This window comes from Ooceraea biroi, chromosome 7 (assembly GCF_003672135.1).
Source record: "Ooceraea biroi isolate clonal line C1 chromosome 7, Obir_v5.4, whole genome shotgun sequence".
Classification (NCBI taxonomy): domain Eukaryota; kingdom Metazoa; phylum Arthropoda; class Insecta; order Hymenoptera; family Formicidae; genus Ooceraea; species Ooceraea biroi.
Genome location: NC_039512.1, coordinates 13,321,853 through 13,342,787, shown reverse-complemented (window position 1 = coordinate 13,342,787; position 20,935 = coordinate 13,321,853). Strand labels below are relative to the sequence as shown.

Below are 20,935 nucleotides of genomic sequence, written 5' to 3'. Positions count from 1 at the left end.
TCGGCTAGTTGAGAATTTTTGCGAGCGGTGCGAGGTGGTGGGCAGTATCTGCGATAAGCAGGATAAGCTGATAGGCTTCCGCCGAGTGATCGGCCGATCGCGGATGATTTGCCGAAGATAGTGGTGGCGTGCGCGAGCACCCACCGTCAGCAGGGTTAACGCAACGAGAGAGAGAGAGAGAGAGGAGGAGGGTTGACGGACGGTGGTGTTCTGTGGTGCGGTGATCCCGGTGAAGGAGAGAGAGAGAGAGAAAGGGGAGAGGAGAAGGAGAGAGAGAGAGAGCGAGAAAGAAAGATCCTGTGCTCCGATGTGAACTTGCTTCTCTCGTCGACTACCGGGGAGGCGAATAATTTCAGTGACGGCCGATTCGCACGGTAGCACGTACCGTGTCGGCCGATCGTCGTCCACTGGGAGAGTGCAGAGGCGTTTTCATGGCGCGAGGCGATACGGCAGATATCGTGCGTGCGCCCTCAGCAACGTACGGGACGGAACGAGCGACGTGAGAGGTCCACCGCAGGAGAGCGAGCGAGCGAGCGAACGAACAACGAGCAGGCAGGAGCATCGCCCGAGAAAAACACACGACGGCAACGCACACGCACGCACCCGAGTGCGTCACCGCCCATATGTGATGTATCCCGTGCGTGCGAGCGAATGAGTAATCATGTACTGTCAAGACAAGGGTTCGACCGCCTCCAAGAGCAAAGAGGGTAAGTCGGATACGCTTGGCGCGCATCTTTTTCCCTCGCGCCTTCCGCCGATCTTCCAGCTCGCTTTATCCGCTTATCGGCTTTCGACTGCTTTGTACGCGCGTGTGATATGAGAGAGAGAGAGAGAGAGAGAGCGAGAGGGAGTGAGAGGTAAAGGGAGTTCCGTTCCGGGATCAGATGGAAAAAGGATGAAGCGAGAACGGCCGGCGGTGCAACGAGGACAGACAGGGAGAAAGAGAGATGCATGTGTGCATGTGTGCATGTGTGTACGTAGGAGAGTGCAGTGTGTACGCGCGCGCAGGTATAATATCGTTTACTGTTGGCAAAAGAGGAAGAGGGACGAGCTCCGGTACGTATCTCGCGCACTTTTCTCTCCGACCTAGCGTAACTCGAATCTCACTCGAATTCGTATTGCCCGCAGGAAAAAGCGCTCGCGAACTATTGTCGTTTCGTGACAAACGGCTGCGAGAACAAACAACTGGCTTCTCCAATTGCATTTGACGACTGCAGCTTGGCAACGTAATCTTTTGTGCGGCGCGAATGCACGCGCGAAATAACGAAACACGTCGCGGTCAATTAGCACTTGAAAACGCAGTAAAGCCTGCCCGTAATTATACGGCGCGCGAAACTAATGTTTATCAGATCATTGACTCGCGCTCTAACTGCGATGTACGTCGTGTTTTGTGTGTGTGTGTGTGTGTGTGTGTGTGTGTGTGTGTGTGTGTGTGTGTGTGTGTGGTGTGTGTGTGTGTGTGTATGACACCATACACCCGTGTATGTTTTCTGTGTGTGTGTGACAGTGTGTATGTTTACCATGACAAAATCTACATTGTCAAAACTTCGATAACATTTCAGCAGCACTTGTTACCTAAGTTCGTTTTGTCTTACCAAAGAAAGATTGTTGTTTGAGCAAATGGTTACAATACTGGGAGAATATGTAGTTAATTATGCATATTGTCCAAGACCCATATTCAAAACGCGCTTACAATGGTAAAAGCGTCCTCAGTGTGGTGGCTTCTTAGCCAATCAGGTGATTTTCCAACGACTTTTGTTATTGTAAACGTATTCTGAATATGGCTCCAAAAACCAATTATATTTTATAATTTCAATGAATGTTGAATATTATGAGTGATTGTGATTTCTATCTTTATTGAATCATTCCATTTTATCAGCAAATTTTATTTAAATTATTATGTTCTCAATGTATTGTGTTTCGGCAACTGTGCAACAATAACTGCAAGTTTTATTTTATTTTAACTAAAAATTGTTTGATAAATGGAGAAAATTCTTTTAGACTATTATAGCGAATGTTTATCAAATTAAATTGTTTTAAATAAAGGGTATAATAAATTTTTCTTAATGTTAAATAGCATAATAATTGATTACATTGTTATATTTCTCTCAGTGTCACTTGAAAGAAGAGTGTGATATATATATATATATATATATGTATATGCTTCTATCATCATTATTAAGATTCACGAGCACTGGCATAGCACAGTGTATGATGTCATCACAAATGCAATGATCTGTCACATCTGAATTACTCTGATGTTCTTGGCCTTCCATTACAATAACGCTTCTCGACTTACACTTCACTTTAAAACTTGTGTTTCAAGTCATTGTTGCTTAAATATCGTATTTATTATATGCAGGGCCTGTAACAATGCGAGAAAAGAAAGGTGGTGCTCTCAGTAGAGTGCAAAAGCTAAAAAAACGCCTTAGTCACAGTTTTGGACGACTTTGTGAGTATTCTGTGCATAAATAATTATATAATTTATACATTAAATAATTTATATCGATAAAATGTTACTTTCAAAGATTTAAATGAATTAATTAATTATAATAAAGACATAAAGTTAATTGACATTTATTTATTTATAATACAATTAGATAATGAGTTGCTTGTTAATTAAAAATGATTATTTTTAATTTAAGTATTATTGATTTTGTAGCTATATCAAAAGAAGAGGCTGATGACACAGCAACCAGAGGCCAGTTGCCGTACAATGGCTATTCTGAGGAGTTCCTAGATCGCTTGGAACCTAATGGCAACATACCGGTGGATAAAGATCGCCGCTATGGTGGGTTTTATCTGAATGCTGCAAGTTTTATCATTTTTTAAATTTAGTTTCATATATTAACATGCGTCTTTTAATGCTTATATCAAAGCAAAGCAAATATTCTGTGCTTACACGCTTTGATGTAAGACCAATATCTTAATTTACATAAAGGCACTTATTTTGAGGATATATATATGCGCAATATCGACAATCTATATTATGGGGGAATACCACTGCGACGGTTTCAACGAACTGACTTTTTTTGCATTTTTTTAATGCTTGGAGTCTTAAACATGTGACCCTAAAAGAGTATATTAAAAACTGCGAGTGTATTAAAAATATTAACGGAATTATAGTTGTTTTTGAAAACCAACAAAGTGAGAAATTTATGGCTAAATTTTGAATTTTTATGTTTCGAACTGTGTCATTTTGCAAATTTATGTTCCAAAAAATCCGTATGCTTAACTGAAACAACACTCATATAGTTTAAAATGACATCAAAATTGTTAATTTCAGAGATTTCTCATTCAGATGGAACACTTTCAGTCGTGCACCTCCGACTTTTGTGCGGAGGTGCACGGTATCGCACACTGCAGGCGCAAATATGAATAGTTTCAACTGATTTTTTTACAATATATCTAAGATATATCTTTTTCAAAGACAGTAAAATAAAATTTCATAAAATAAAATTCATAAAATTTATGTATTATGTTCCGCACAAAAAATTCACGAAAATAGCCTATTTTTCGAGCGCTATAGTGGTGTTTCTTCTTATGCGCGTTATACTAAAACAATTTTGAGCATTTTCTCTGTACACTGTGCATATTATTTGATTTTCCAACCTTTCAAGTAAAAATATATAGCTTTATTTTCCTTTACTACTATTTAAAAACCATGTTGCAAATTGTACAATCGCAAATTGAACTGTCACAGAATGGACAGGTGTCGGCGACCACGAGAGAGTGCATCGGCAGCTTTCAGTTTCTAGCGATTCCAAGCTTCTCGACGAAGACATACGGGAAGAAGCTAGGGTAATCCTACGGCCTCGACGCCCGCCGCGGCCAAAATCGGAGGTTTTTCTCGGACCGGACCCACCATCTAGAAGAACTAAAAGATTCTCCGCCTTTGGGGTAACGTTACACGTGACGCATAAATTTCTTTGCGCTTACTTTCTCACGAGATGCAGGCATATTAAACTGAATCTGAATCACGAACACGCAGGGAGATTCGCCGTTTGGTAAATCCGAGGCTTATATAAAGTTGGAGCAATTGGGAGAGGGATCATACGCCACAGTGTTCAGAGGCTACAGTCATCTTACCAGTCAGACGGTGGCTCTTAAAGAAATTAGACTACAAGAGGAGGAGGGAACACCGTTTACTGCCATTCGAGAGGCAAGTCTCCTGAAGGAGCTGAAACATAGCAATATCGTAACCCTGCACGATATCATTCATACCCGCGAGACGCTCACCTTCGTATTCGAGTACGTTCATACCGATCTCTCGCAATACATGGAGAAACATGGAACCGGTAACGGGGGGCTGGATCCGCGCAACGTCAAGTTGTTTCTCTTTCAACTGCTGAGAGGGCTGGCGTACTGCCATCGCAGGTAATTACCAGTGTGTAGCATGATCTCTCGATCCTCCGTTTCGATACAAGTTAATTAATTAATTAATGATTTGTCATCACTGTGCGCTCTAGGAGGGTTCTGCACAGAGACGTGAAGCCGCAGAATTTATTAATCAGCGAGATAGGAGAGCTGAAATTGGCAGACTTTGGGCTGGCAAGGGCCAAATCCGTGCCATCGCATACATACTCAAACGAAGTCGTGACCCTATGGTACAGACCGCCCGACGTTCTTTTAGGTTCCACAGAGTACTCCACCTCGCTCGACATGTGGGGAGTAGGTTGTATATTTGTGGAGATGTTAACCGGCGAACCGACATTCCCAGGTGTACGCTGCACGTACGACCAACTCGATAAGATATTTAAAGTGCTGGGCACACCCACCGAGGAGACCTGGCCCGGTGTCACGCATCTGCCCGCGTACAAAGCACACAGACTGTTATTTTATCCGCCGCGGAAGTTGGGGCTCTCGTTTCCGCGGCTCTACGACATCGCCGACGGCGATAGTATGGCGTCGTCGCTCCTGCAGCTGAATCCCGATCAGCGGATAGGAGCCGAAGAGGCATTACAACACCCCTACTTTGCCTCTCTCCCTAGGAAACTATATGAATTACCTGACGGTGAGACCCTTGCGCTATTCCTACTTTACTCTTGAAATCTGGACGTATTAATTTATCAATTAATATATTCTGTTGCAGAAGTGTCTATATTCAGCGTAGAAGGTTGTCACTTGTATACAAATTCGAGGCACGGGTGCGCGGACTCGCGTCACACGGCTCTCAAGACTTGAGGTTAAAGCAAACGCTAAAGAAGTAAATTATAAGTAAATTCTCACCGCATCGTTGAGTGAAGAACGTTCATTCTCATGAGATTCATATGTCGGACACACCTATACACGTACACCTACACGACGAATGGACATACATACATACATATAGGCGCACATGCACTATATTCCCAGGCGCGTTGTCGCTCTCTCTCAGGGCTGCTCCACGATACTCCCCGCTCCCGCCGGCTGTTCTTTTCACACGTGACAACCGCATTCTTTTCTCCTTCCTTTCGCTCTTCTTTTTGAGGACACACGTATCGAGTAAATTAATTATTAATAACGAAGATAAGTCGTAACAGGCCAAGGAAACCAGAGAAAGTAAAGCTTACGGCTAAAAGTTTTTAAAAAAAAGGAGATTATAAGGACTCGCGCACGCTCGACTTAGGAGGCAAAAGCACGCACGACCCATCCTCGCACTTCGTCCAAATACTAGATTTAGATCGATACCAATCAAAAGGAAGAAAAAAACGAATGTACCATACCGCCGCCCTACACTCTCCCGTTCCCAGCCCAAGCCAAGTAGGGCGGGCGGCTGCTGGTTAGCAAAACTATTACGAAGTAAATATTACGTATCTTAGAAAAATTGTGGAAGACCTGTAGCACTCTATATAAACGAACTTTATTGCTGTTTTTGGACATGATGTTGGTCGCTGGGACAGTTGAAAATATTGATAGATGAATAGAAAAAAAGAGTCATTGTTCGAGTTAAATTAACTGTTAGGCATCATCCTAGCGGCTAGGTAGGAGCGTAGTAATAAAAGAAACAAAAAACTGATGCATCAGTATTAGTCAAATGCCGTAGCCGCCAACATCGCAAGACACAGCGAGAGAAACTAACTGAATGCTCATCGTTGATAGTACCGATGGTAGTAATTTAGATGTAAGTGATTAGCGTTAAATCGTATTTAATATTGATCCGAAGTTTATCGGCAGAGTCGCAGTGTAGTGTAATGATAGCGAATCGAAAGAAAACGAGAGAGAGGGAGAGGTGGTGTAATGTGGTAGCGATTTTAAACTTGTCGAAATTTCATTTGTTCAATTTACTGATAATTATTATCAACATTAGCCAAATGGTGCTCGAATTGTAAACTATGACGTGTTTAATCGACCTTGTACTCGTGGTATAATCATTTAACGAGTATCCGTTCGATTTTCTAAAAAAAGTACTACCGAATAAAATAGCGTTGGCAATAGTAGAAATAGGGGCACGCAAAAGAAAACGGCGTTACAGTTCTTCCAAATTTTGTCTAAGCTAAAATTGATGATTATTGCGGTATAATATTACTCCTTTTTGTAGGTTTACATTTGTACCGATTTTTCAGCACACTTACTAAGAAAACAAAAATATATCAACAAGGTGAAAGTAAAGGAAAGGAGAGGAAATTTCAAAAAGAGATTTGAGAGACGCGTTATTACTATTAATACCGATTATTGCGTTTTTATTTCATTGAAAAAGACGCACAGACGGTTTGTACATAGAATTATTATCTGGCTCGTATTATCCGCGACACTCAGATAATCGAACCGAGATAATAAATGTGACTTTGTAATAAATTCAAATCGTACGATTAATCTGGAACTTCATTCTTAACCCGGCAGTGGTAAATTACAAAGATGAAAGAAACATACTAAAAAAAATTATATTTTAAATATAAACTCTATATAATTATGTCACAAAAATATGCGTTCGAATTACTTACCAAAATACTTCTGAAATGCTGTACGGAATTGTATGTTTCACCTATACGTATATAAGGCACGCTTAAAACTTCACTTTTACGTGTGATAAATACAACATGTCGATAATATGACAATATCGATAACAGTAATTTTTTTTCGACAAAGAAAAAAACGTGGATAAACTACTGGTAAATGACAACGAAAGTACACATTCAGAACTTAAGGAGTGATAACAACCTAAGTGTGCGTATGCGTGTAATATAAAGTACGTAAAAATCATTTTTCTTATAATTGTGATGATAATTATCTTCTCATGTAATTTACATTGTAAAAAAAGCTTTTTTTACTGTAAATGGGTTGCAGTGCCAACACGTTCATTATTTTGATGCTACTACTGTGTTACCATTTGCAATGTCAAAGTTAAGTATACATGCTACGTTACGTTGCTTAGATATTTAAATAAGATCCTTCACGTCTCTTGTTCCACTGTTTCGTGAAGAAAGAGCATTTACAAAGTGAATTATAGGTAGAGTATAATATTACAATAAGTATTAATTGTTCTCTTTAGACGTAAAACGGTGGTGCTAAAATTTTTTACTCTAATGCAAAATTGTAGGAATTTTATCTCATCCTATGGATGGTAACTTTGGAATCTTATTCCTGAAAAGAAATATTCATATATTTACTCGTATACATATTGACGTGTAAACATGAATCGGTTTACATTGATTTTAAAATAAATGCAGAAGGAATTAAAGAGATAACATTTCCTTTTTCACATTACGAATCAACTTTAAAGACATTCTACATTTAAATAGTCGCACACGAATATTCTTTTAATTAAATATTCTGTTATTAAAAATCTCCTTTAATAACTTAAACCAGTCTATTATTTCCTGGCATATTTTTATACCAAAAACGTACGCGTTACGCAAAATTATGGAAATAGTTCAAAAGTATTTTTTAAATACAAGAAGATACAAACTATAACATTACTGCAGATCACAGTAGAAACGCAAACCAAATCAAAATGAAAAGAATATTGATTTTGTAATCCTACAATATTTATCAGAATATTGTAACTTTCTAATGTCAGAAATTCCAATGATATTAATCTAATATATGACATAACGAAATTTGTTGGATTCCAAACGCATTTATCTCTTCTTAAAACGTATTCTGTTTTATTTCTCAATTAATATTTCCCGATATACAATTTTTCGAGAATAACGCGTCCAGCTTTTACAAAGAACTAACAAAATTTATATGGGTTTTTGAGGTGTTTCCACGATATAGTTACATGACGAACACAAATTTTGACATCCTACCACTGCCGAGTTAAGTATCATACATGACCGGTACCGTCTGCAATCTTTTATTTTCAGAAATACAGTAACGAAAAGTGTTATATTTTTAAATATGTACTTATAATGTTCAAATATATCAATTTTGTACGTGCGTTCCTTCCAATTTAAGTGTGTAGATATTTTATTTGTAAATTTTTTATATGGAATCGCGTGTATTCAAGCCACTTACAAAATTATGTAAGGAAAGAGATAAAAGAACAAAAATAAAAATTATGTTTTTACATTTTGCGTTCGAAGGTGAAACACTGCGTCGTTGCGAATATGTGGTATTGCATATGTCCAACGTTTAGACCGATTGATCGATTCCGGATGCATTCGGAACCATCGAGTTGAACGTATTGTGCCTGTGCTACAAATATTTAAAATAAAGATACAACTCGCTATTACTTATTTTGTGGACTTTATATTTATTTTACATCGTAAAATGCACAAGATGATATATATCATAACAGTTAAGAAAGACAAAATTTATATAATAAATTTTATTTAATTAATTAATTAATTTTTTTTACTTTAATTGTTTGTTTTATTTAATTAAAGATATGGAATACCTTATAAATACAAACCACTATTTTACAAACATATTGTAATTACTATTTAACAACATAATTAACAATTTTTAATTTCTTATATTAAACTATTTATTATATATTTCTGTTTGATAAGAAAAATGAAACTGAAACAATCGGCGTATTTAAATTCCGCAGCTTGCTTGTCGATATATCGAGATACGATTGAGGAAGGTGATCCAAGATGGCGCGAATTTCAAAAATCATTTTCCCCGCCATTATTGATATTCATATTTAAACTAGCGAGTGTACGCTTTTGAAAATTAAAATTTCATCAGGTGTACATCGTCTTATTATTAACGATATGTATACATATATATATATATATATATATGACAGAGACAATATTAAATGCAAGTATAATTTGCAGGCGCGGCGCTAGCTTCAAGTGGCGCTGCTTCGAGTGGAAGCTTATCGCGAGCATCTGGCGGTGTCCCGTTCGTCATGGCAGGCAAGGAGGAAAATCAGTTGGCTGTGAGCGCCGCGGAGTGCCGTGACTTGTCGTTGTGTGCCTTGTCTGTACCTGCCAACGATGTGTTTTACTCGTACGCATGATCGCACGACGAAACATGTCCAGGAACGTTCTCTGCATGTCGCGCTTAATTAGTGTCACTTGATACGATCGCGGCAAACGAACGGCGACCGAGCTCTACGAATTTCCTTCCGCAGGTATGGTCGACGTCAAAATGGCCGAGAGACTTTTTTCTTAGTGACTCCGGGAACGCACCCGAGCCTCGACTGAGGATATTTCTCCCTCGATAGTCCCTAGAGAAGAAGCTTCATCTTCCCAGTCTCATCCTCGCCCGTCACCATCACGCGAGAGCGAGAACGAACTTAACGAACGCGGTTGCGCTCCAATACGCTCCGGAACTTTTTCCGATCCGTGGCGCACGATTTTGTTCCACCCGATGATTCACGCACCTTTCTTGCTGTTTTACCGTGATTCATCTCCGTCCCTCTTTCTCTCTTCTTGTTACTGGATTTATGGGGAATGGATATAAGGAAATTGCTTTGACTCGCGCGATGACTCGCTGAGTGCACGTAGCGCGCAACCTTGTTGTCCCCGTCGTCCCCGTCGTCGTGAGTTCGAGTAAGAAAAGCGTCTTTATTCCATAATTGTTCGCATATCGGAATTTATTTCTTCGTTATTTCTTCCTTTTCAAGGAGCCGTCCGAATTTTGCACGTTTCTCGTCTCGTAAACAAATAGCTTGTGAGGATAACGCGCGTTATGCGGAACTCGTGAGATCTATTGTGCTTCGATAGTGCTAGAAGTTTCTATCACGATTTTGGTATATAAGCTGTTAAGAAAGCGTTCAGGATTTTTAGAGCAAAAATAATACGAAATGCTAAACTGAATAACAAATGTTTAGTGAATATTAATATTTTTAACTTATTTTAACAAATGTTTAGTGCATATCAAATTTGTTATGGTTAGGAACAATTTTTTATCTTACTAATGTAGATGATTTGCTTTTATTCTTGTTTTAATTTCTTGCAAACAAAGGATCATTTGGTCACATTCTGAATTTGATATTTATGAAAGATGTTTTGAATATCTTTGTGTATGTAGAATCTCTACTTAGAAATTTGGTATTTACTGCTATAAGTTTTATATATAAAAATATATTAATAATCTTATTTTCAAACATCTTTATGAGAAAAATTCCAATGGAATTAAAAGAACAAATCAAAGGAGCTCTGCAAAGGAGCTATTCTATTCATCTTTCACTAAATATCACGTACATAAATTCTTTCAAACAAAAAGTATGTGTAGCATATCTTTTATACCATCTTATTTCTATCAGCAAATTAAATATGTCATGAAATATAAATGCATAAAATTTAATTTTTTTTAAATTAATTTTTTTATGCCATAAATAATACATTAAAAGATACATCTTTTCTTTATGTTAGTAGATAAATTATATTGAATAACAATAAACAAGTTATAGCTATTTAATTGTGTCACAGATACTTGAGACTTATGAAACAAATATATTATCAGCTTCTTGAAATTCTAGAGATTATCCCAAGGCAATGTAGATATGTTTGTCATAGCCCTTATAGACTCACAATGTCTTTCTTTCATTTTTATCTGTAACTTTTTCTTTATGTATTATGTTTCAGGTCTGCACAAATACCATGGGTCGTTACACAGGGAGAAAATGTCGTCTTTTGACAATGTTATGGCTGACAGCCTTATTCTTTTTAGTAGAAATAATAGTCGGTTATGTAACCAACTCGATGGCTTTAGTAGCTGACAGTTTTCACATGTTATCGGATGTAGCTGCTTTGGTAGTAGCTTTCCTTTCGGTTAAGGTAAGTGTCGGGCTTTCCTGCACTTTTATCACAAGATCTTAGGTCTGTTCTTTTTAGCTGCACTGCTGAACTGGTGCATTAAGTTAGAGTGAGAGAAAATATACTTGTCTCACTTTAACATATTGCATTAGTTCAGCAGTGCAGCTAAAAAGAACAGACCTCTTGTTATGTCATGTTGTTTAATTGTAATATTTTTTATTTCGTATAAGTAGTAATGTTTCTCATGACGCATGTTACAGATGTCACCGAAGAAATGGTCCAAGAATACTTTTGGTTGGGCTCGGGCCGAAGTGTTAGGAGCATTGGTAAATGCTGTGTTCTTGGTCGCTTTGTGTTTTAGTATTATTGTGGAGGCAATTAAGAGATTTATCGAAGTAGAAGAAATACACCAAGCTAAACTGCTTGTAGGAGTCGGAGTACTCGGTTTATTGGTGAATGTGATAGGTTTATGTTTATTCCATGGTAAGTAATTATTGTGTTCTATGATTTATTATTATTATTATTATTTGTACAGACAATAAATTCTGTTTGCTTCCAATAAAGTCTAAAGGTTTGAAAAATACAAAGAATATTTCTCTCTCTTAATATCAAGATATCTTCAAAAATGTTTTAAACTTGTTATACAATCCGAAAATGTTTCTTATAGACAGACGATTGCATTCATATGAAAATGTCTTTGTTAAAATTTTATAATTTTAATTAACATTTTTTTATAGAGATTTGCATCATTACTTTCTTGTGCAACTGTGTTAGATAATATTATTTGGTGTATTATATTGATATTTCATATAGACTTAGACCAATTATTATTCTTCGTATCTAATCATATAATATCTTAACATTTTAATTATAAAAATGGAAGTAATGATATTGGTCCAAACTGGTGTTGACATACGTAAAATTCTTTGTCTAACATTTTTGATGTTATCTTGTTATTGATGCTCGAGAGGTCTTACTCTAAATCAAGATAAAAATCAATTGAGAGAGAGAGAGAGAGAGAGAGAAAGAAAGAAAGAGAAATCAATAAGTGTAGGTTAAAAATCTATTGATTATGCAATTATATATCTAGTATTTTTATTTTACTACTCTGGTGATACTAAAATCACCATAATATCATATATTTGAAATATCTGTTTATTGAACAAATAAATAAATGAAAAATTGACAATATCGAAGGAAAAGTATTTTATATTATTTATTACATTTTATATAGCATTCAATAATTTTTTAACTAGCCTGTCCAATGTCACATGACGGCAAGATAAAAAAAGATAATATTTTTTGTCTGCTATTAATTAATAGAATAATCTATATCCTCTCATATGATAGATAAGATTAATCTATTTTATCGAGATATAAACTGCACATATATTTATAAGTGCAATGTTGTAATTCTAGAACACGGAAGCGCTCATGGTCACTCGCACGGTAAATCTCGAAGCCATAATAGACTGAGCACTTTAGTAGGTACGGATGACAATGAAAATGACGAAGCTTACAGAGCTTCGACACCGCAGGTGAAAAGGGCGCATGGTCATACCCATGACGCGAGTCAAATGAACATGCGAGGTGTATTTCTTCACGTTCTGTCCGACGCATTGGGATCTGTTATCGTGATTGTGTCTGCTCTGATTGTGTGGCTTACAAAGTGGAAGTACAGGTAATTATACAATTAATATATTTTTTTTTATTTTATATATATAATAAAAGAAAGATTAAAATCCTTATTAAAAAATTCTGTTTTACTCGCGCAGATTTTACATCGATCCTGCGCTATCGCTCTTATTAGTCATCCTTATCCTGCGTTCGGTTTGGCCGTTACTTCACGAATCAGCTTTAATTCTCTTGCAAACTGTGCCAACACATATTCAGGTAACGTTTCTCATTTGACGCATTGAATAGCTTAAAAATGTTTTAAATGAAACATATATTTATACTTAGTTATATGTTATTTATTTGTAGGTCGATGCTATACAACAGCGTTTGTTAGAGAACGTAGACGGAGTATTAGCTGTACATGAGTTTCATGTTTGGCAATTAGCGGGCGATCGTATTATAGCTAGCGCGCACATAAGATGTAGGAATCTGTCGGAATACATGAAAATTGCCGAACAAGTGAAGGAGTTTTTCCACAATGAGGGCATACACTCTACGACCATTCAACCGGAATTTATTGACGTGAGCAAAGATAAAAATAGCACTATAATAATATTGTTTATACATGCGCAAATAAAATTGGCTAATAATATGCATTAATAATTAAATAGTCACAATACATGTTACTGAGAGATTTTTATTTTATTTTCTTATTCTTTATTTTTTTATTATTTTAGTATCACTCTAATAGCGAAATTAAGGAAACTCCCACGGAGGATTGCGTGTTGGATTGTCCAAAGACTGATAAACCTTGCAATCACGCGACATGCTGCGGTCCTTCCAAGCAAGTGAGTGTCAAGTATTATTCACTTTTGTCATTCTTGCAACACTTAACAGTTTTGCGTTACATTCTTCGATTTCCCAGTATGATATGAAGAGCAATACTCAATCTATGTATTCTAAAAATTATCTCGGACGATGCTTAGAAGGAATAAAATCGGAGTCAAGTACGACCATTAGCCGGGATAGTTCGTCTACTACGTCCACAGAACATAAATATTGTACTTCACATATTTAAAAGTACAGTTATATCTTTTAAAACAAGTTGCATAAACTTTACCTAAATTACTTAAAATTTAGCAAACATCTCTTTTTCCTCCCTTATGCAAATTCGAATTATTAGATCTAACTAATTTGTGGTTTAAAATTGAATTGTAGTAAATCGGCTTACAATTAGTCAGAATAATGTGCAATAAAAATGATATATAATAATATTTTATATACTTGAAAAAATAACTTTTGTTAACCTTGCAATGAAATTTGCAAAAGAATATTTCTAACTCGTAACTTGCGTGATTTGTCCAGGGTCGTGAGACTCCCTCACCTGGAGAGACGCCATACATGTGCCGACAGCGTAACAGCCTGGCACGCTCGACTGCCTCCATAGGAGGAACGGAACAGCAAGAAGTGAATGAAATGGAACGTGGACACTTGCTATCACTGCCCGCCTCGCATCCAAATTCGTTCCATTCCGTCCAAGTTCCCCACCCTCACGTTATCAATGCACCGACCGTTTGAGCTCTCATCGCATTATCAAGTATCTACCTCCAATAGTGAAAATACGCTCTGCGTCACGGTTTATTGTACAAACGCAATAAATGGGTACACCTATATAGAATTCATCAATATCGCGGATTGATGGCAGAGATGAGCGTACGATGCATTTTTTTTCTGTAATTCTTCTGTCTATGCCGTCAATTTACTTATAGATTAAATAGTTAAGATATTTGATAATTAATAATAATGCCAAAGGCATGTTAATACCAAATACATTACGTTACATAACGCTTCGACATATAAATATATAAAATCAATTTCAAGTATATACATACGCATTAATAAATAATAAGATATATAGGTAAGACGTTGAAATGACGCTCCAAATTTACGAGTTTGACAAAGTTTTGACTTTTACCGCTCGATGCATAATTTATCGTACTTTAGATGTAGCATTATTTTTACGTTAGATAATTTTGTTCAAATCTCACGTGTACATTAATTGACACTGTGGTTTTATAAGGATGCCACTTTGCGAAAAATTCTTTATTTATATGCGATTTTTATTATGTACATTACATATTACATACTTTTATAAGATACTACACAAATCTATAAAGCAAGAATACCAAATCTCTTTATTATACCTGTATTCTTTCCTTCTTATATAATTCTCTCAAATGTTAAATTTGTATATTTTTTATGTGTTTTTTGTAGACTCTACTTCCAATTACAAAACAGCTGTAAAAACTGAATGTATTGATTGCTTATGTGTTCTATGTAATACTTATATCACATTTACTGCTTTAGAAATGATAAAAGAAAGTATATTAACAGATTTTTTTCTGTAGATAGCCTCGAAAATTTCCTTTTCGTTTTATAGGCTTACGATAGAACAACAGTACTGCAAAAATGAGATAATTAAACGTCAGTTAAACTTAAAAAGATCTTGTCGGCATTTTTCTTTTTAGACTTTCCTTTGAAAAACGGAGTGACTCCATCATGATGAGAATTATTAATTTTTTACAAGTGTTCTTTTTTTTAAATTTAACAATGTCATTTATAAATGTTATATGCACTTCTTTTTAAAAGTTTTCTGATTTTGTTTAGTGTTATAATATCCAATTTAAAGAATCATAAAGCACGAAAAAATTACAAGAAATATTCCTTTTATAGTGTCTCGCGTCTTTATCTCTTATTTCAGTGTACACGTTATATTAATAATAACTATGTATCTAATATTTTGTGCCCTACTTTTATAATTGTCTTTACATTAAAATTAAATAGTACACTTTCAAAATTGGAATTCAAGGATTTTGTGGGAAGAGCATACGAATAACTTGAAAATAAAGTATTTATTTTATATACTGTTAAATATCATTTTTTGTTATCTAAAAAACTCTTATATAATTCAGCGGTCTATGCGTTATACATATATCTCGTTCGTGTTACATAGCTTTTCATATTATAAAAGGTGAGCGGAATAATCTCACATTGAGTAATATTACAAAATTAAAATCTACGAGATATTAAATAAATAGATAGTACGACTTGCATTCTTCGATTATTACCGTTTCACGGATTACGTTGCCACTTGCCTGATCCAGGAAAGATAGTTATACACATTAGTGTAGACACCAGGCACTCCTGAATCTGCGCAGCCTATGCCCCATGTTACCAGCCCGATAGCTTCAAAGCGTCCGTTAGCACCCAGACATACCAGCGGTGAGCCTCCATCGCCCTTGAAGATTAAAACAAATTATTATATCGAGTCCATATTTAATAAGAAGCAATAGATATTGCGTTCTCTTACGGTGCACGCATCTTTGCCTGGTTCCCCTCCAGCACATAGAAAGCTGCCGTCCAGAACGAAATTACTGCCGAGTCTTGTTCTTCGAAGAGCCGTTTGGCAACCTTCTTGAGTCAGCACAGGAACCTCTACTTCCTTCAAGATACTTTGGTAGCTTCCACTGTTTCCAAAGGCGTTCTTTCCCCAGCCCGCTACCCAACACCTTGAGAAGATGTCGATATTATATATTATGCAGATAACAACGGGACAAATGCGATAATTAAAATGCACCAAGAAAAGAAAATATATAAACAATATTCTGTTAATTACACGTACCTTCTTCCCGGTGTAGGTGGTGTAGATGTAAGACATACTGTATTAATGTTGGGACTATCCGCGGTCTCAACCACCCCATTCAGTTTAAGCACCGCGATGTCATTCACAAGATTGCCCGAATTATATCCGGGGTGCGTAGTAATTCTTTGGATCAAGAACTCCTTGTACGGATAAGGTTCGGTGGTAGCTGCGGAATCCCATTCACCTAGTCTTACTTTGATCGCACTGGCTCTGCAATAAATAAATAAATAAATGTAAAAATTATATAATTGAATGATAAAAGCGCTTTAATACATTTAACAAGTTAACAGAAATTGATCCGTTTGCAAATCTATAGGAAATACCGTTCTAGAAGACACAATAATTCTAAATTTTATAAATTATTAATTAAATATTATTATAAAATTAATAATTATAAAATATTCTAAATTATAAATTATAAATTCTAGAAGACATAATAATGCTTACGATAAAGTGGCTACTTTATGAGCAGCGGTAAGGACATGCGTTGTGCTGATGAGCGCTCCACCTCCGATATATTCATTAGTGTTGGCATTCAAAATCGCCACTTGCCAGGGATATGCACCGTAAGGGGCTCGTCCTTGTGGTTGCGGAGTAGATGGGATTTTTCGGATACCACAGGAAGCGTCATTTAAACCACCACCACTACCACCACCACCACCAGATCTACAACAGAGTACATACCCAGCAGGACAACCTAAACCCTAAAGACACAAAAAGTTTAGCTCGTTAACAATATATTAATGACAAAAAGATTATATTGCTAAATATGTTTATATAAAAATAAAAACAATTTTTCTTTATGGGCATATTTTGATCTTAATAAATATTTTGTGATAGAATGTTATGTCAGAATTTTTAATCTACTATTTAACGAAGAAATATATATTACATTATTCACGATTCTGGTATCAATACCACCAGTATAGCCACTAGGACAGGTAAGGCCAAGAAAGCATGTACACGTTTGACCCGTAGCAATTAAACCAGTAGCTGTAGTGCCGGCAGTGGCTGAAAAATACAGTGAAATACATCACAAGGAACATAAGAAGAATAATTTATAAATATATAAAATTGAAAAATCTTTCCTTCTTTATTATTTTTATATTATTTTTCACTTTCTTTAAATTCTTCAGATGATATAATTAGAGGACTGTAAATCTACACTCAGATACTTTTTTCCAAGTATCATTAATAGTAATTTCAGATCACTTTAGTAATCAAAAGAATAATTTTATTTACTATTATTTGATTCTTTATTTTCTTATTTATTGTCTTTTATTTTTACATGTCATTTATTTTAAATGTTTATTGCAACATTGTATAATTTATATAAATTTTCATATATATACATATATACACATATAATGTATTTTACAAAAATGTGTATTTAATACATACATGTTGCCCTTGTTGTTGTTGTTGTTGTGCCGGCGCCGCCAAAAATAAAACCAGTCGATTGCGCGAAAGAAATCATTTGCTGATTTATTTGACATAACGTCAGCGAAATTAGCAATGGGATGTTCATCTCGAGGATCCGAAATCGCAGGGAATCGACTGTCGTAAGCGAAACGGAGACTCGCAAGAAATAAGCGCGGAAATAATTTATACGGATTTATATATACATAAATGCATATCGCCGAGCTACGTTACACCGTTTCCGTTCCTCGTAATGTCGAGGGGAGCACATTAGCTCCGTGCATCATCCTACCGGATGAGATATAATGCATGACCTTTCACGGAGCGTTAGAAACGATGATTCTTGGTAACAACACCCGGTAGCTGGCCGAGCTATCACGTGTAAAATATCTAGCACAACAAGTGGAAAATATGAAAAAGAAACAAATTGCTTCCGTTTATAATTATGCCCGTGGTACGTGTCGTAATAAAGCGCAGCACGTGCGCGATTAGTAATAATGCCCGGTGGTATTCCCAGGCGAATCAAAATAATCGTCCGTCTAGTCCAAGTGCAGGGAAGGGACAAGGCCATGTATCACTCGCTGGAAAATAGACGACGAAGGTCAATAATCAAGATTCAACGGTGCGAGCAAATCGTGAATCACGCAACACTGATTTCATTCATCGCAATGTGTTAAAATGTTGTCGCAAGAAACACTGATCGTGCTTTTCACAAGCGGCGGCAAATTGCCATTGAGTACCAGCCGACTGTATCTGTCACGCGTGCGATGACAAAAGAGCTATTACTCCTGGCGTTGTATACCACGAAGCGCTTTTGTAATTTGTAACATCTTCTGTTTTGCTTTTTATGTTCTCTGTTGTTTTAACGTCCGGATTTACGCGCAGCTAGAAATTTAATTCCTTAGATTTTTAATTACCAAAACTTGGCTGAGGTCATGCTTATATCAATTTGTGTTAATTGGACGAGTTAACAAAGAAAAAAAACATTCAGATTTTTGTACCCTCCACATAATGTATTTTTACGAATATTTCTAAAAATTAAAAAAATATATCAAATAATATGTAACAAATATTATAATATTCATCTGTTAACGCAGTATAATAAAGCATTTATCAAAATGTCATACAGTACGTTCCATTTGTTATAACCATGCCCCTCCAATTATTCATTATTCACGAATTACATGACAATTCACCACTGCAGTTTTCGTTATTTGTGCCACGTTTTTTAAATCTCAAATGGCACTAATAAATCAACGCGACCACATGTAAAAATACATGTTCTGCATATACGGCAAGTTCTTCTTAATAGCATTCGCCAGTAAGTGTGCGAGAGGTACGGAATTCGATATCGCGTCGAGCATTGCGTATATCTTGGTACGGCTGTACTTGTCGTAAAACGGCGACCTCAGAAGATACAACAGTAAACCTAATCTTCGGCGCACGAGCTCTTCCTTCTCTTCCTTAGTGAATAATGCCTTCTCGGCACAGCGAGTAAATGTATTTAGACTGCACAAACAATTGTAGCTTAATTATATAAAAATATAATATATATTTAGACTGCAAACAATTGTAGCTTCACTACATGGGCGCCCGCAGAAAAAAATTCAGAGGGGGCAAAACCTTATAGGAGACTCAAAAAACAAGAAAAATTTTCACTTCGAAACTTATTATTTCAGAGATATAATTTATGTGTATTATTTATTTCTTTTCTTTTTTTTGCTTATGATTTAGAATTTTAACATTGCAATTTTTCAATTCCAGGCGCCCATGCTTCATTATATAAAAAGAATTCATCAATTATGATATTTGGTATTTTGTTCACATCACTTACCTGACTAAATCGACAATAAGTGACAATATCCACGGTGGCCAAGGTTTTTGATTGGTAACATACATGCATCCAAGATGCAGCAACGGTTTTACTATGTAAATAGTCTAAAACGTTATACGACATCATGTTTTCTCTTTAAATCATCTTGCATAATCGTAAAATTTATTTTGTAAAAAAGTTATAGCCAAGAAATACTGCTCTTAACCAACCTCGGCTAGCTTGAGACTCATCTCGGACTTCTGACTCTTGGTCAGGTTTTCATTCTCATCCATGTTACAAGGCAACGCTCTCCACGTCCGCATTTCTATGGGAACCGAATGTTTTATACTTCTGACAACGGTGCCCGATCTTTTCAACTTAAATCCCTCCTGCAACTGCGCACCGTCAATGACATTATTGAACTTCTCTCTATTAAGCGGCGGTGTCGCAGGACTCTTTGTGAGGCGTTCCTTGTACACGTAGAGGAGTAACAGTCGCGACACGGTTCTGAAACAAATATCGATTAAGTGCACGCAGTTGACGCTTAATTAAATCGGAAATGGCAACGCTTACTTAAATAATTGTATAACCACTACTATTAACCACTTTCCCTTCGTCCCCCCTAACTTCTTGCCCGACACTTCGAGCAATGTCTCGACGTATTCCACCACGGTCAGCCAAATTTTGATTTTTGACTCAAACTGAGGTATCTTCAGGTGCTCGCACTTACTCCTGTACATAAGCAAATCATTGCAGAGCACGATCAAATTTGGCATAGAGTAAATTAGCTCTACAGTCAAACTTGATTTGCCGAATTGTCCTGCGAAGGGAATTCACTTAATATATGCGAACTGACGGATTAAAAAACAAATTAGAAAATCTTTGTATTATTTTTGCTCTAACCAACACCGAGGTAAGACAAACATCTGACGGCAGCCTCGATTTCTGATAGCACTTGCGGATTTGTCACGATCCATTTCTTGTAGGACGCCAGCAGACTGTTCAACTTGGAATTAACTCTATCCGCCATCTTATTAATATTATTTCAAATTCTATTTAAAAATCACAGTATATAATTAATTAGATTTACTACGGTTTATTAGTATACAAGCGCAGATGATTGAGCATGAAATTCGCCATATTGAATTCGAATCGATTGTTAAGATCGATTCTTCTGTGATCAGGTCGAGTTTTATCGATAGCAGGTACCATGTCCGAACTTTAAACTCAACAACGGGCACTGTG

General features: G+C 36.4%; 3 protein-coding genes across 6 annotated transcripts; 2 read left to right on the top strand and 1 right to left on the bottom strand.

Moving 5' to 3' along the window:
* Nucleotides 1-33: 33 nt before the first annotated feature.
* LOC105286582 (cyclin-dependent kinase 14) lies at nt 34-8,656 on the top strand. 2 transcript variants are annotated; one of them, XM_011351624.3, is made up of 7 exons: nt 34-707; nt 2,363-2,452; nt 2,663-2,791; nt 3,704-3,900; nt 3,992-4,377; nt 4,470-5,014; nt 5,093-8,656. In XM_011351624.3, exons 1-7 carry the CDS (start codon nt 662-664, stop codon nt 5,182-5,184), a joined length of 1,485 nt encoding a protein of 494 aa, XP_011349926.1. In that variant the 5' UTR covers nt 34-661; the 3' UTR covers nt 5,185-8,656. The 2 variants fall into 2 exon arrangements, with proteins under 2 accessions (XP_011349926.1, XP_026826963.1); XM_026971162.1 differs by lacking the exon at nt 34-707 and adding an exon at nt 761-1,226.
* A 543-nt stretch (nt 8,657-9,199) lies between these two features.
* LOC105286579 (zinc transporter 1) lies at nt 9,200-15,250 on the top strand. Of its 3 annotated transcripts, none has more exons than XM_011351620.3 (8): nt 9,200-9,508; nt 10,968-11,159; nt 11,399-11,621; nt 12,558-12,819; nt 12,914-13,031; nt 13,122-13,337; nt 13,493-13,603; nt 14,121-14,333. In XM_011351620.3, exons 2-8 carry the CDS (start codon nt 10,983-10,985, stop codon nt 14,331-14,333), a joined length of 1,320 nt encoding a protein of 439 aa, XP_011349922.1. In that variant the 5' UTR covers nt 9,200-9,508; nt 10,968-10,982. The 3 variants fall into 3 exon arrangements, with proteins under 3 accessions (XP_011349922.1, XP_011349923.1, XP_026826964.1); XM_011351621.3 differs by lacking the exon at nt 9,200-9,508 and adding an exon at nt 9,559-9,929; XM_026971163.1 differs by lacking the exon at nt 9,200-9,508 and having other exon boundaries at nt 10,983-11,159; nt 14,121-15,250.
* Nucleotides 15,251-15,652: 402 nt separating this feature from the next.
* On the bottom strand, nt 15,653-20,852 carry LOC105286577. The gene is made up of 10 exons (XM_026971170.1): nt 20,594-20,852; nt 20,264-20,510; nt 19,921-20,197; nt 19,712-19,815; nt 19,136-19,386; nt 17,351-17,451; nt 16,906-17,162; nt 16,438-16,668; nt 16,126-16,324; nt 15,653-16,053 (listed from the first exon to the last, which is right to left on the bottom strand). The coding sequence occupies exons 1-10, from the start codon at nt 20,718-20,720 to the stop codon at nt 15,895-15,897; spliced, it is 1,953 nt and encodes a 650-aa protein (XP_026826971.1). The 5' UTR covers nt 20,721-20,852; the 3' UTR covers nt 15,653-15,894.
* Between the last annotated feature and the right edge of the window lie 83 nt (nt 20,853-20,935).